Genomic DNA, 13,221 nt, shown 5'->3' with positions numbered 1-13,221 from the left:
AAGACTTCTGGTGCACGATGGTAACGGCTGAGGTTGACTGCAAGCTGGGGCGCATAAAGGCCCGAGTGAAAGCCAAAAACAGGAGAAAGGAGAAAATGATATAAAAACAGGCGAGGCCAAGTCGAGGGAGAAATTAATGGAGATTAGAGGTCGACTGGGCTCGGGGGCGTGCTCTTTGTCTTTGGTTTTGATTTGCTTCGCTTTTCTTGACTCTGGGCTCAGCGTTCTTGCGGATCTGCAGTCGCTTGGCTTTCTGTTTCTAGGGCCCTGCTAGAGACCATGGGATGGCTGGCACGCGGCGCAACACGGAGCGTCCCGCCCGGCGAATAAAGGGTCTTTGAGAGCTCAAGGCTCGAATATCCAGCTCGCCAAGCGAGGTCCAAAGAGAGGGAGCGACAATAGAGAATGCAAAGTGATGGCAAAGGGAGGACAACCTAGTCAGGTGGTATCGCATCAGACAGCATGAGCACAACCATCACCATCACGTTCTCATCCTCCTCCACATGCATCAGCCAACAGAAGCTTCAGGCACAATCAGAGGTGCCATGGGCAAGTGACTGACTGCACCACCTCCAGGGCAGACCAAAATCAGGTACAGAGGACCCAGTGATCGATCGAGTAATCCAAGGTTGATGAATGCCCAAGACTTATGGGGTCGTATCCTCCTATCAACGCCCAAGCACGCGGGCCCCAAGCTCCAGAACAGCCACTGTGAGCAGTGTCCACACTTGTTTCAATCTGCCCTCAATGGTTCTGTAGGGTGATGCAATGCCGCGCCATATTTGTTGAGTGTCCATTTTGGCGATATGAATGGAATGATGCTTGATCTTTCCTGAAACCATTATCTGTTTCCTTCATAAACAGGCACATGGAAGTTGTGGATCTGGTCTCATAACCGCAGCAATCTGAAATGTAGCTAGAGCAGTTGGGTTGTATCAGGGTCGTTGGCGACATCGGACTAGCGGCGCCTTGGAGATTTTGGGATGGTGCCAGGCGATCCATAAAACCAGCGGTCTCGAGGTGAATGTCAAAGTAATGTGCGACCAAGAAGTTCCCCAAAATCAAGGTTGTGTAGGGCGATGCGGTTGCAACAAAATAAAACACGGAGAAAGAATGCGAAGCTGTATGTATAGACAACCAAAACAAAGTGCGACCAGAACTCAAAAGACCAGAAAAGAAACGTTTTTATACATACCCAGCTGGTTGGTTTGTACCCTCCATAGTAATTATCGGCTTCAAGTCCTTCTTGCGTTTCTTGGCCGCAAGACTGCTATTGTTGCTGTTGCTACCGTTGGTGTTGGCATTTGATGCCTTTTGGGCGTCGGGGGATTGTGTGCCGTTCATTGTGGTGTATTCGTCAAATCTGCCTGTGCGCGACAGTGCAGGATCTGTATTCTGGGGACAAGTCGAGATGTATCTGGCGTCTGTGTCGCCAGGTCGTAAATGATCAGAGTCGTGAAATCGTCAATGGGTGTATCGTAATGTCGGATGCGACAGCTTCTGGGTTCTTTTGGGCGTCGGTAAGAAATGATGTCGAGATGAAGTGGGGGAAGAGGGGCGCTTGTAAGTGCTCGCTCGATGGACGTGGGGTTATTTTCTGTTCTTTTTCTTTCGCGGAGATGCTTTCTCAAGAATTATCAAAATCGCTCAGACAGTTGAAGATGCCGGACAGAGTCAGGAGAAGAATAGATCGGGGAGATGAGCACGGTAGGATAATTGCGGTCGTGGGGCGGCAGTGGCGTCAAGGTAGATCTTTTACAAGTCGAACCAAAAGATGTTGCGCAGTAATAACCTAGTGGCGGCGCAATCTGAGGTGACTGGGATCAATCAAGCACAGTGAGTGATTGTGCTTGGTGAATTGGTCCCAGTGTAAGCTAAAGCTAATACGCTGTAATATGGATACTTGAACGTAATCTGGTTGTCCGAGTAATGACTTTGCGACGGCTTGTGTAGATGTTTTGATAGATACAAACTTGCTTGGAGAAGAAACGAGGAAGAAGGAAGAAGAATATAATCAGTCGGAGACGAGGAGGGGCAGCTAGAAGAAGCCAGCCCAGGGTCCGGGTTGATGAGGAAGGTTGGTGAGGTTCTTGCAGCCAACAGATTCTGCAATCATTTGTAAGGCCAGGTCAGGTCAGGTCAGGTATCTACAAGTGCAAGTGCAGGCTAGTATCCTCAAATTTTGCGATCTAATTTCTAGCGTAAAGAAAAGACACCGAAAGCGCATCCTCTTGTGTTACCACAAGCATATAGTGATAGGTTACATTCAGTTTGGATTTGAGAGATTCATCTGAAAACACCAGATCCAGATGAACGAAAGACAAGACATGACTGAGACCTCAACCACGACGATACTCAAAGGCGGGCACTCTACGAGATGCATCGATGTATGTGGATATCGTTCACCACGACCCTGAAGCAGCCTAACGTCTCACTGACAGGATTATGACGACGCACGAGAGGAAGCTTCTCGTTAGCATTGGATCCCACAAGAGAAACTTGATCTCTGGTCTTGTAACCCCCTGTGCCTGAAATCGAAAGCTTGGGTTGAGACACACAGCTAGTGGCATTTGGAGAAGGTATCGGTTATCAAAAAGATACGCGCTAAATCGGCACTCTCACTCGCAGATTTCGAGAGTCTGACGCCATTCCTCCAAAGTACCCCACGTCCGTGAGGTACTTGAACAACATGAGCAGGGCTCTCCAGGTTGTTCTTCTGCAAGGATGCGGCGAGTTAACTATTAATTCAGAAGATATCAATACTCCGTTCAGCTTCATGTTGATATTACTATATTACCGCTACAATGTCCCTTGTGTTGCTGACTTCTTCGCTATACCTACCCCAAATCGTATTCGCATTCATAAGGCATTGAATTTCAACTCCAGCCTCTCCAACCACCAAAATCTTTGGGCTTCAATGCCCGAATCTGACGTCACCGCTCCAGGGACTTACCAAGGAAGACTTCCCGAAAGCCCAGCCGTGAAACGCCATATTTCAAATACATCCAGTGAGAAAATAGACTTGTTCAACTTGAGTACTTTAGGACTGTACTCCGTTACACGGGGATCTGGGATGTTATGCTTTGAGTAAGGCCTGGCTGTGTTCCACTTACATGAGCTAAACTCTAAGGTTGAAGCCATGTGGGCAACGCTTCTGCAAGTGATGACAGAGTCACAGAAGAGGTGCTCTCACAAGCATGAACCGAGGTTGCCACGAAGAATGCAAGATTTCAAGATTGGGTCAATCATCCTACCATGTCAACTACATTCACCTTTCTAGCATTTGTTTAGCGACTGAACATCCCCAACACCACGTGGGAGCCAACCGTCCATGTCATCTGGTGTCTCAAGAGCACGGGACGACCACGTTTCACATCACAAGTATCAGAGTCACAAACAAGGATGATATGGAAAAAGTAGTTCGCGTTAGCCCACCATGAGAGCTCCGATTTTGATGTGTTTAATAGCCTATTATGTGAACGCCGAGAACGCCAAACCCAGAACCCGCGTGCGTCAACCATCTTCTGTCTCAACTAATAGCTTGCAACCGTCATGCTCGCCTGAATATAGTACGTTCCAAGAAGCTCCGAAGAGAATCCAACCGTGAATTTTAGCCTTAGTTAGCCCGCTTCTTGCTCTTCTGAGCCATCTTGCGGAAAGCCTCCATACCACCAGCACCAAGGGGACGATGGCTGGAGTTTTGCGAGCCCATGAAGGTGCTCTGGGGAGCAACAGTGTAGCTCGAAGGCAAGTTGACCATACGCGCCGAGTTGTTACCTCGCGATGGGGCCAGTAGACGTTCGCGCTCAGCATCCTTGGCGTTGACGGCAGGACGCTGGGAAAGACTGAATTGAGAGCTGGTCTTCTGGCGTTGTGCCATCTTGGCAGATCTGGCATCAAAGTTAGCACGTGTAAGAAACAAGCCGCAAGAGAATACATACTCATAATCGTAGTCACGGGTCTCGATCTGGCGCTTCTTGTAATCGTCGGTTCGTTTCAGGATAGGTCGACTCCATTCTCCCAGGAGTCGTGTAGCAATTCTCTTGATACTGGGTTCGGGCTTCTTGCTACGAGTATAGAACACCACCACTCTTCCGATACCGCTGCTGAGGAGTGCCTCTTTCTCGATGTTCATCTTGGCGAGAGCGTTGAAAATGTCACGTTGAATGTTGTACGCTGGAAGAGAGCCGTCGTTCAGAGGCTCCAAGAAGAACTTAACGTGCTGCAAAAAGTTCGTATCGGGATCCAGAACGGCATGTTGGACGTTGTTTCGGTTCAAGATAGCGGTGACCTCGGGGAGAAGCTTCAGCTTGTGCAAAGCTGGTTGGCCGGCCTCGCGAGCTTGGTTATCAGCCTGACAAGCCTGCTCCATCTGTACCTTGAGATCCGCTAGAAGGTCATCAATCTCGTCCTCAAGATCCTGAGTAAAAAGAAATTAGTGGAAGAACTTGAGCATATGCAATTTGAAACCTACAATCTCATCCTTCTTCCTGCGCTTGAGACCGCTTGGCTTCTTGATTGCCGCATCTATCATTCGGTCGAGCTCTCGCTGCTTTCGCTCCGCCGGTGTCAAGTTCTCCTCCTTCTCTGGCTCTGGACTAGCAGGCTTAGAACGTTGACGTCGCTCTCCATCACCAGCAGCGCGTCTTGAACGTCGTGACTTTTTGCCCCCATCCTCTGCATTATCCATATCAACATCTTCATCTCGATCTCGGCGCTTCTTATCTCGGCGGCCTTCGCGTGGCTTCTTCGGGGCCTCTCCATCTGCGCGCTTTCGCTTTGTAGCTTTCAATGTGCGAGCAACATCTTCGTCAATGTCGACGGGGCGGTCCTCGATGTTGGCCGTTTCGGGGTCGTAATCCTCGAACTGATCCTCGTCTACCTCGGACAGCGCATCCGAGTCGCGATCAGAATCAGCGGCGGCGACAGCATCTTCATATTCTTGTTCTTGGCCGTCGTTGACAGGCTCATTGGCGTGCTCGCCAATTGGGGAATCCCTTTCCGACATGGCGTCGCGTCGTCGATCGTGCGAGATCGCTCTGGGAGTTCTTTATCGCTTGTTGAAACTTGGTATTCACAGCGCTTCAGAGGCTTCGAGAGCTTGGTGCGTGAAATTTTGTTGGTTAAGACTCGTCGAAAGCTGTGAATATGGAAAGATTTGACAATTCGCAAACCTTCAACTTTCTTTGTCTGGCTAGAGCCGCCACAGGTGCGAGGCGCGACCCCTGTTCGCTGACATAATCGTGAAGCTCCACCTGGAAACCTCAGGCAGGTGACCCGCACCCTTTGTTTACTTTGGCCTTTTTGGTTGCCACGGATGAATTGAAGAATACTTGATGGCTTGAATCTGGCAGCTGCTTTCAGTCACTACAGCTGTTCCAACGTCAACCCCAACTTCTGTCCATCTGGCGAACCTTATACCGTAAACATTCGAGCTATTCAGTAGCTATCATCGATTATGGATCGTCGAACTTACGAAGGTCCTATGGACTGGGAGTACCAGAACAGTGGCCCTTTTGATCCCACAAGTCCTTTTACACATGCAGCGAAAAGTAACTCACAGAATGGCAAGTTTACCTTTACCGGCGTCACAGTTGTAGCTGTAGCTTCTATCATCAACGATGTCTGGCAGCTCTTTGCTAACCATTACTCGTAGTCTTTGGCTCCCCTTCGAAATCGAGCTTAAGACCAAATCCTTTCGCAAATCTAGGGACACCTTCAAAAACGAAACCGCCGCAATCCTCTTTTACTCCTCAATTATCATCGAGAGCTGCCGCGCCAGCTTTCCGTAACCCTGCCTTTACAACACCCCGACGACCTTTTGATGACGTTGCGCTGTCTGAAGCTTCAGGCGCAGAAGATAGCCCTGCCCTGACAGAAGTTTCTGACTTCCCGAACGATACTCCTGAGGCGGACCGGATGAGCGATCTCAATATGAGTGGCATGACGAGTCCCTCCAAGATCGACAAGTCCTTTCGTTACAGCAAGACTCCTTTCTCAAGCAAAAAGCATACACCAGGTCGAGGCGAAATACGGGCGACTCGAGACCTCTCTGTATCAGAATTTATTCGCAAGCGAAAGAGACATAATCTCGATAGAGATGTCAGCAGCATAACTCGACACCGCTGGACAGAGTCAGACTCCGATTCGGAAGATAGCATCGCGCCGAGACGAACTCGTGGCAAGAAGAAGGCAACAAAGGAAGCGCCAAGGGGTTTCTTGGGATCTCTGTTGCATATGTTGGACGAACACCCTAATGCCCCTGACAATCTTTACAGATGGGTCAAGTTGATTGTGAACTTCTTCCTGGTATCAGTCTTTGTCTACATTGGCTGGTCCATTGTAAGCACAGTGAAAACGGATATCGAAAATGCAAACGAGATGGCACGAATCGAGATCATGGGAAGAATTACGGAATGCCAAACTCAGTACAGTATCAACGGATGCGCTAAGAACGACCGTCCCGCGCTCAGAGTGGCATGCGAGGAGTGGTCTGAATGCATGACACAGAACCCTGAAGCTATCATGAGGGTCAAGGTGACCGCGAAGCAAATCGCCGAGATCATCAACGAGTTTTCCGAAGCAATGAACCTCAAGGCTTGGGTGGGTACCTCATGCAGCATACTACTGATCGCCAAGCTAACCACTTCACAGGGATTCTTCTTTGCTGTTCTTATCTTCTGCGCCTTCGCGAACAACTTTTTCTTGGGTGGATATGTCAGCAAGCCAGCACCTCCCGTTCAGTCACAACCCGCAGCTCCACCTCACGATCCGTCCATGGCCCCTGAGAACGGTCCCGGATTCATGTGGGTTCCTGTTCAAACACCAAGGATGCAGCGTCACATGTTGCTCGACGATGGTACCGATACGGACAGTACACCGCCGCCGAAAATGAAGACGATTCTTGCGCCTCCATACACTCCTTCACTCCGTCGGAGCCCAAGCAAGACGGATCGAGGCCGTAGCCCTGTTAAAAACCGAAGTCCTAGTAAAGGGCATCGCGAGCCGTTTGCATAGACTCTGATGGAGATTTAGGCATATATTATTCCATTTGTCATTGAATAACATGGCTGTATCATAGTGGTGTATAGGAACTGGGCGTATGTATACAGGGCGCGGTTCGGTGGTGTTTGGAAAATCAGGTCATAGCATGGACGGTGGTATCATGGGCGGATGAATGGATATTGGGGTAATATTGTCAATCACTATATACGGCAGTGAACTCTGCATCTTTTGTCATTGAAGAGTTCTCTCAACCCCTGTTATCGCTGTTGGAAGGGCATTATCAGCCACAGACGCCGCAATTATAGGCCATGTTACAGTGCAGCTCAGCTTAAGGTTATGATCCAAGCTGAATTAATTGAACGTTGAGGCTGTCAGAGGCTGATGACGTACTGTGGGGTAAGGGGTAAGGTTGAGAGGGGCACTTCGACGGATGGCCCTGGCATGAAAGTTAATTCTCAGGTGAAGATGAAGAAGACAACTGGAATGAACACCAATATTATAAGAGAATGCTCCTTTTTACCCCCTTGAAGACCATTTATCAGGGTCGCCCAGTGTTGTGTGGCAGCTTTCTTGGCATTTGCTCCAGTACCATCAACAGCACTTCGATCCAACAATGTCAATCATATGTTGCCAAGGTATAACTTACCCCAGCCTATGATCAACCATGATGCTCTGATCGCCGCAAGCCTACCATATCTCTGACATCATATCCACAGGGGCTCTGGACCTATTCCCTTCTTGAGAGGTCTCATTGAGCGAAACATAGGGCTTGGTCATGGTCGTCCGTTTTATATCCATTTGGCTTCTTCCGATGCGAAGTTACGGTGATGAGATGGAGGGCTCGAAGGATGCGCCAAATGCAAGGAAGCATGCACAATCTGGCAGACTCCGCAACGTTCCAATTGGACGATAGACGTGCTTGTGGTGGATGTGACCTCGGATCAGGCTTGGAGATAAGTTTGATGGCGTACAACTTTGCAGTTTTCCTTGCCAAGAAGCTGAGGGGAATTGCGGTGCGGACAAAAACAGCTTTGTCTTAGACATCTCAACGTTCAAAAAAGACATGGTTTGCAGCTGGAGAATGGCGATGAGAGGGCAAGCAATAAGAAAGGCTCATTGATAGTCTAAAAATGCAGAGTGACGACTCATTGAGCGCATTGCCCACTCAGACCATGGCCCTAACTAAATCTCGAGCTTGGTATGGTCTGGTCGATCTGGCCATGGCATTCATTCTCGTGGTTATCAGAGAACTTTGGACAGAAGAATCCTAGCTTGGGCTGTCATCTTGGATTACAAAGACAAGAACATTTGTGCCGGTTATCAAATTAGAGTTCGATCTTTTCTTCAGCAGTCTAAAGCGGAACAACCCTCTGATAGCATAGCCTGAAGAGGTTGAGCGCACCTTCCAAGTTCTACCTCAGGCAGAACCAGAAAAAGCTCTTTCATTCGGCCACCTAATCATTTTCTCAACTCTGATCTCCGTCTCTCATCAACGCCCCTTATATTTCCCTATAGAGCCTCCATATCCGCGGTTTGATCATCGTCGGTTCCTCGACATGAAGCGTGAGACAGAGCCAGGATCCCAGCTACGAGACATACCATCTACAGCAGAGTTCGCCGAGGAAACGCAGGATTCATTCAGCACGGTAACAGGGCATCAGGCAAATTAAAGCTACAGTCGGAAAGCTTCGCCGTGGTTCTATGCCTCTATTTAAACCGGCCCGAACCTGGTAATCGAGCGCGACGATAATCGTGATCGCAATCGCAAGAGATTCCCATACCGAACATAGCCAATCTTCATCATCCCATTTCTCACACATCCCTACAATCAATCAGTTCTCATTTCACTCCCAATTTGTTCAACTTCCGTTACATGCGCAAAATTTCCGCTTTCGGTCTCAATTTGACTTCAACATCTTCAATTGTTCGACTCAAATATTTGCCAATCCGCGCTGTGCATGGACCACAGCGCCCAACTTTGGTCTCTATTGCCGGCGCAATCGACGATTGAGTGGACACCAAGTATACCAGTACTTCTGAGCAACCTCGTTAATCCCTCTTGAGAACGCAAATTGCGACAGAAAAAAGAGAAACAATATTGCGCGCTTCAAAGCGCCATTGATCTGCGACTCCTGCAAGCCTTCATTTTCTCTCCCTTGACTCGCGGAGTCGGCCTCGAGCTCCCTCGAACCCCCCCGGTCGCGTATCCTCGACCTGGTGAACTTCCAAAGCTCACCTCTAGTTCGGTTACGTCGTGCTAGAGCCTAGCACTCTACTAGCTAGTCGACGAATGCGCATTGCCCGGGGTTTTTACCCAGATTTGACCTACGACTCGCTGCGACTGGTTTTGATGCAATTGTAAGAGCTTAGGTGGGCCATCTTCAATCGTCTTGTCTCCGCATCGCATTCTCCCCGCTACAAGGCCGCCGTGACGCGACTGAGAAAGCAGAAGTCATTCAGGTACCAACAGCCCAAAGTCATCTTCGCTTCTGGCGCCAAAAAAATCAGCCCTGCATTTTTTGCGGTGACCAGAGGAGAACAAGGCGAGAGTTCAAGCTTCAAGACTCAAGGTTGTAACTTTGACGACACCATCGCGAATCCCCTCGCAGCATGTCAGACTGCGCCGTGCCCTCCGCCGTCGCCCCTCCAAGACCTCATCCCACCCGAAGCTCTTCGAGCTGAAGGTTGGAGCTCACAAAGCTTCACGACGGACGCCTGGTTCCATACACACGACAACAGCGAAACAGCGAGCCTTTCCTCTGTCCCACAAACTTTTGTAACTTTGCGATAGCCTGCGCTCAGGCTCGTTTTTCGAGTGATGGATGTTGACAACGAATATTCAGACGCTGGCAGTCAACGACAACCCAGTGCCGAACACACGCCGCAAGGAGCTACTGCGCAGGTTGGGGGAGCTTCCTCACAAGGGAATCCTACCCCCACCTCAGTTCACTCCTCCAATACGCCCTCGACTGCATCTGGTCCTGCAACAGCCAACGTCACCCATACACAAAACTCGAAACGTCGCCGAGGGCTGGGTGTTGTGACGCCCAATGCCTGCACAGAATGCCGCAAGAAGCGCGCAAAGGTATGTAGCAGATCAGCTTTCTTTCCTGGAGTCCCTGGTTGCGTAGTCCGCTCTTGTTCTTCACTTTCCTTGTACGTCATAGCATGTCCCACCACAACATTTTATTTAGCTTGTGATGGGCTTCCACAATTGGCTGCAGTGCTCGCCTCGTTCCCGTATTGATTATCCCATAAACTCATCCTTGCTAACAATTGATGTTATAGTGCGATGGCAAAAAACCGTGCGGACGATGTAGAGCACAGAAAGATGCCGAATGTGTATACGAGATTCCCGTGCGCCAGTCGAAAGAGAACCTCCGAACCGAAATCGAAACTCTTCGACAGAAGCAGCGTTCGAGTGACCAAGTCTTCGCTGCTCTTGTCCGACCAGAACTATGGGAAGAGGTTTTAACCCGCCTTCGGGGCGGCCAACCCATCGAAACCATTTCAGAATGGCTCGCAAGCGCACCACGCCCTGGGGAGCGTTCGATATCTTCGTTTCCTCCCCGTTCCGAGGCGCCTACCATGGGCCCTAACCCGGGGTTCCCAGGAGGTGGACTGGGTACACTGGCAGCCATGAGCCTTGGTGCGAACCATCAACAGCCGCAGCAGTCTTCCATGAGGCCCGAGATGGGTCAGCATAGTCCCTGGCAATCTTCCTTCAGCCAAACCGGATCAACGAGGAGCAACTCACATCCCGACGTCATGAACTGGCAGACAGATATGCGAGGACCGCCACAAAATCGAGTTGGGTCTTGGGCCGAAGGGATGAATCCTGATCAAATCTCGGACGGTCTTCCACGATATCGTGGAGTTGAACAGATCCTGTCACCGTTGAATGAACCGGGGCTGCGAACACCGACTTCAACTTGGACCGTGATTACCGGCGATAGCGTTCTTGTTCAACATCTTCTGGCGTTGTATTTCTGTTGGGAGTATCCAACATTTGCGTCCCTGAGCAAAGAACACTTTCTACAGGATTTCCAGGAAGGACGGAATCGATATTGTTCACCGATACTGGTGAATGCCCTTCTTGCTTTGGGGTGCCGCTTTTCGACACAGCCCATGTCTCGAGCCAATCCCAACGACCCTTATACGTCTGGCGACCACTTCTTCAAGGAGTCATTGAGACTATTTGCCCAGGAAACGGATCACCATTCCCTTACAACTATCCAAGCCTTGGGGATAATGTCGATCCGAGAGGCTAGTTGCGGGCGAGATTCAGAGAGTTGGTATTACGCTGGGCAGAGTATTCGACTCGCCATTGAGATGGGACTTCACCGGATAATGGACGAAGGAGATGAAGATGAACTCGCTGTGCAGTCAGCAACCTTCTGGGGTGCTTTTGCACTTGACCAGTGAGTTTCCCCTTTCATCGTGAGATTTCCCTCTAACAGATACTACAGTGCATGGTCCCTCGCCACAGGCTCATTACCGCAATGCTCCTGCTTCCCTCGCCTACCACCAAAGCCTGCGATAATAGGAGACATCGAAGCGTCTCTGTGGGTGCCTTACACTGACGATGGTGAGTTTCTTATGTGTTATTCCATGACTATCGCTGACTGTGACAGGCGCTCCCTTACAACGCTCATGCCAACAACCGTCTAACGTGCGTTCCGTATATAAATGTTTCTGCGAACTCAGCGAGCTCGTACACCAATCTCTGTACATTCTTCATTCCCCCGGCAAACCCCTTACAGCGAGAGAACTTTTGAACATGTACACACAGTACCTCAATTGGTATGATCGCATACCTGAGGTCCTTCGACTGGGGCATAATTTCACCCCAGCTGTGCTGTTCGCTCAGTAAGTCTCGAGCCCAGCACGTTTCTTTCACCACGATCGCTAACTTGAGCAGCATGTACTATCATTTTGCGATCCTACTCTTGTTCCGGCCTCTAATCAAGCTACGGATCATTGGATCCAAGGTCTCACCTCGCGATGTCTGCTCACAGGCGGCCGACGCCATTCAAGGCCTTCTAAGATCTTACTCTTCACTCTACACCTTGCGGCGAACGCCCTCGTTCGTACCATATTTTGTTCTCACATCAGCCATCATGCACTTAGCGATTGGTGCAACAACTGTCGGCTCGGATACGACCGAGGCGGATATGGAGAAAGCGGTCAAGGTGGATCCTCGTGTGGCCGAATCCATCACTCAAGGCATTTCAGATCTCACTGAGATGGCTCCTTGCCACCAATTCGCTGAGCAGGCTCTCAACATACTACGTTATTTGGCCGCAAAGTGGGACATTGATGTCGAAAACAACGTCGATAAGCTCACAGCGGAAGAGTACGACCGTTTGGTCTTGCCGCATACGGGGAGTCTCAACTTCTTCTCGCCCAACCTGAGGGACGGAGACATTACGTGCCAATGGGGCGCGGGACCATCCATGGGAGAACGATCACCTTCGGTCCAGAAGACAGGAGACAATATGGAAAACCCCCTTTTCTGGCCTTTCCCGATGCAAGGACGGCCGATTCTTCCTAATGGTGTTGAGCTGGAACATGCAGGTTTTGCGATCATATAGAAGGTTCTGGTCGTCTTTCAGTTGTGCATCCTGCTTATATATATCGAGTCCGTACACGACGACAGATATCCCGGGGTGTTGGTCGGTGTTCTTACCAGGCGAAATGGGGTCAAAGGCAAAGGAATGCGGCGGGCATTTTCCGGCGAAAGGGGGCTTTGGTCTGTGGAGTCATTATCGCGGGTTCCAAAAGCGATTTGTTATGGGGTGTACCAACACTTGTGTAATAGAAAAGAGTGATTGCATGATATCATGGGTCTTGGTCGAGTTGTTGCTTTTGGTGGGAGGGTTTGATACACGGAATATCCTGGAGAGGAATAAAATCGCCAACTCTGTCCATGCATATGTTTGTTCTTTGAGGCTTGTGGTTGATGATGAGCTTGCATGTGTTGTTCGGCATGCAGGTCAATGAAAGTGTCAACGTTTGCTGCATGTAGTCTGATGCCCAAATAGCAATTGTGGTGTAAAATTTGTCCATGCATGCTTGCAATTGCGCAAACGCTCGTTGCAGCAAACAGTTTCTTTGCGAGCCACTCACAAATGATGCGGCGACAACGAGATACACGACAAGTCACAACCCATGTCGTTCCATCATGACACATCGACCCTTTAGCTCTGATTAACT

At 49.8% G+C, this 13,221-nt stretch overlaps 4 protein-coding genes across 4 annotated transcripts; 3 read left to right on the top strand and 1 right to left on the bottom strand.

Annotated features, from left to right (window-relative positions):
- The first annotated feature begins 1,082 nt into the window (after window positions 1–1,082).
- On the top strand, window positions 1,083–1,963 carry FOBCDRAFT_39660 (uncharacterized protein). The gene has a single exon (XM_059612180.1). The coding sequence runs from the start codon at window positions 1,308–1,310 to the stop codon at window positions 1,794–1,796; it is 489 nt and encodes a 162-aa protein (XP_059467334.1). The 5' UTR covers window positions 1,083–1,307; the 3' UTR covers window positions 1,797–1,963.
- Window positions 1,964–3,348: 1,385 nt separating this feature from the next.
- Window positions 3,349–5,181, bottom strand: FOBCDRAFT_320301 (uncharacterized protein). The gene is made up of 3 exons (XM_031187243.3): window positions 4,475–5,181; window positions 3,942–4,420; window positions 3,349–3,890 (listed from the first exon to the last, which is right to left on the bottom strand). The coding sequence occupies exons 1-3, from the start codon at window positions 5,006–5,008 to the stop codon at window positions 3,617–3,619; spliced, it is 1,287 nt and encodes a 428-aa protein (XP_031038378.2). The 5' UTR covers window positions 5,009–5,181; the 3' UTR covers window positions 3,349–3,616.
- A 166-nt stretch (window positions 5,182–5,347) lies between these two features.
- Window positions 5,348–7,206, top strand: FOBCDRAFT_39638 (Di-sulfide bridge nucleocytoplasmic transport domain-containing protein). Its single transcript, XM_059612179.1, has 3 exons — window positions 5,348–5,567; window positions 5,657–6,603; window positions 6,655–7,206. Exons 1-3 carry the CDS (start codon window positions 5,459–5,461, stop codon window positions 7,015–7,017), a joined length of 1,419 nt encoding a protein of 472 aa, XP_059465089.1. The 5' UTR covers window positions 5,348–5,458; the 3' UTR covers window positions 7,018–7,206.
- Window positions 7,207–9,823: 2,617 nt separating this feature from the next.
- FOBCDRAFT_294319 (fungal-specific transcription factor domain-containing protein) lies at window positions 9,824–12,909 on the top strand (the record flags this gene model as incomplete). The annotated part of the gene is made up of 5 exons (XM_031187246.3): window positions 9,824–10,090; window positions 10,294–11,426; window positions 11,475–11,593; window positions 11,640–11,874; window positions 11,927–12,909. The coding sequence occupies 5 exons, from the start codon at window positions 9,824–9,826 to the stop codon at window positions 12,597–12,599; spliced, it is 2,427 nt and encodes an 808-aa protein (XP_031038381.2). The 3' UTR covers window positions 12,600–12,909.
- Between the last annotated feature and the right edge of the window lie 312 nt (window positions 12,910–13,221).

Source organism: Fusarium oxysporum, chromosome VI (genome assembly GCF_013085055.1).
Source record: "Fusarium oxysporum Fo47 chromosome VI, complete sequence".
Taxonomy (NCBI): Eukaryota; Fungi; Ascomycota; class Sordariomycetes; order Hypocreales; family Nectriaceae; genus Fusarium; species Fusarium oxysporum.
The sequence above is the reverse complement of the archived record's forward strand: the minus strand, read 5'-3'. Positions and strand labels throughout refer to the sequence as shown.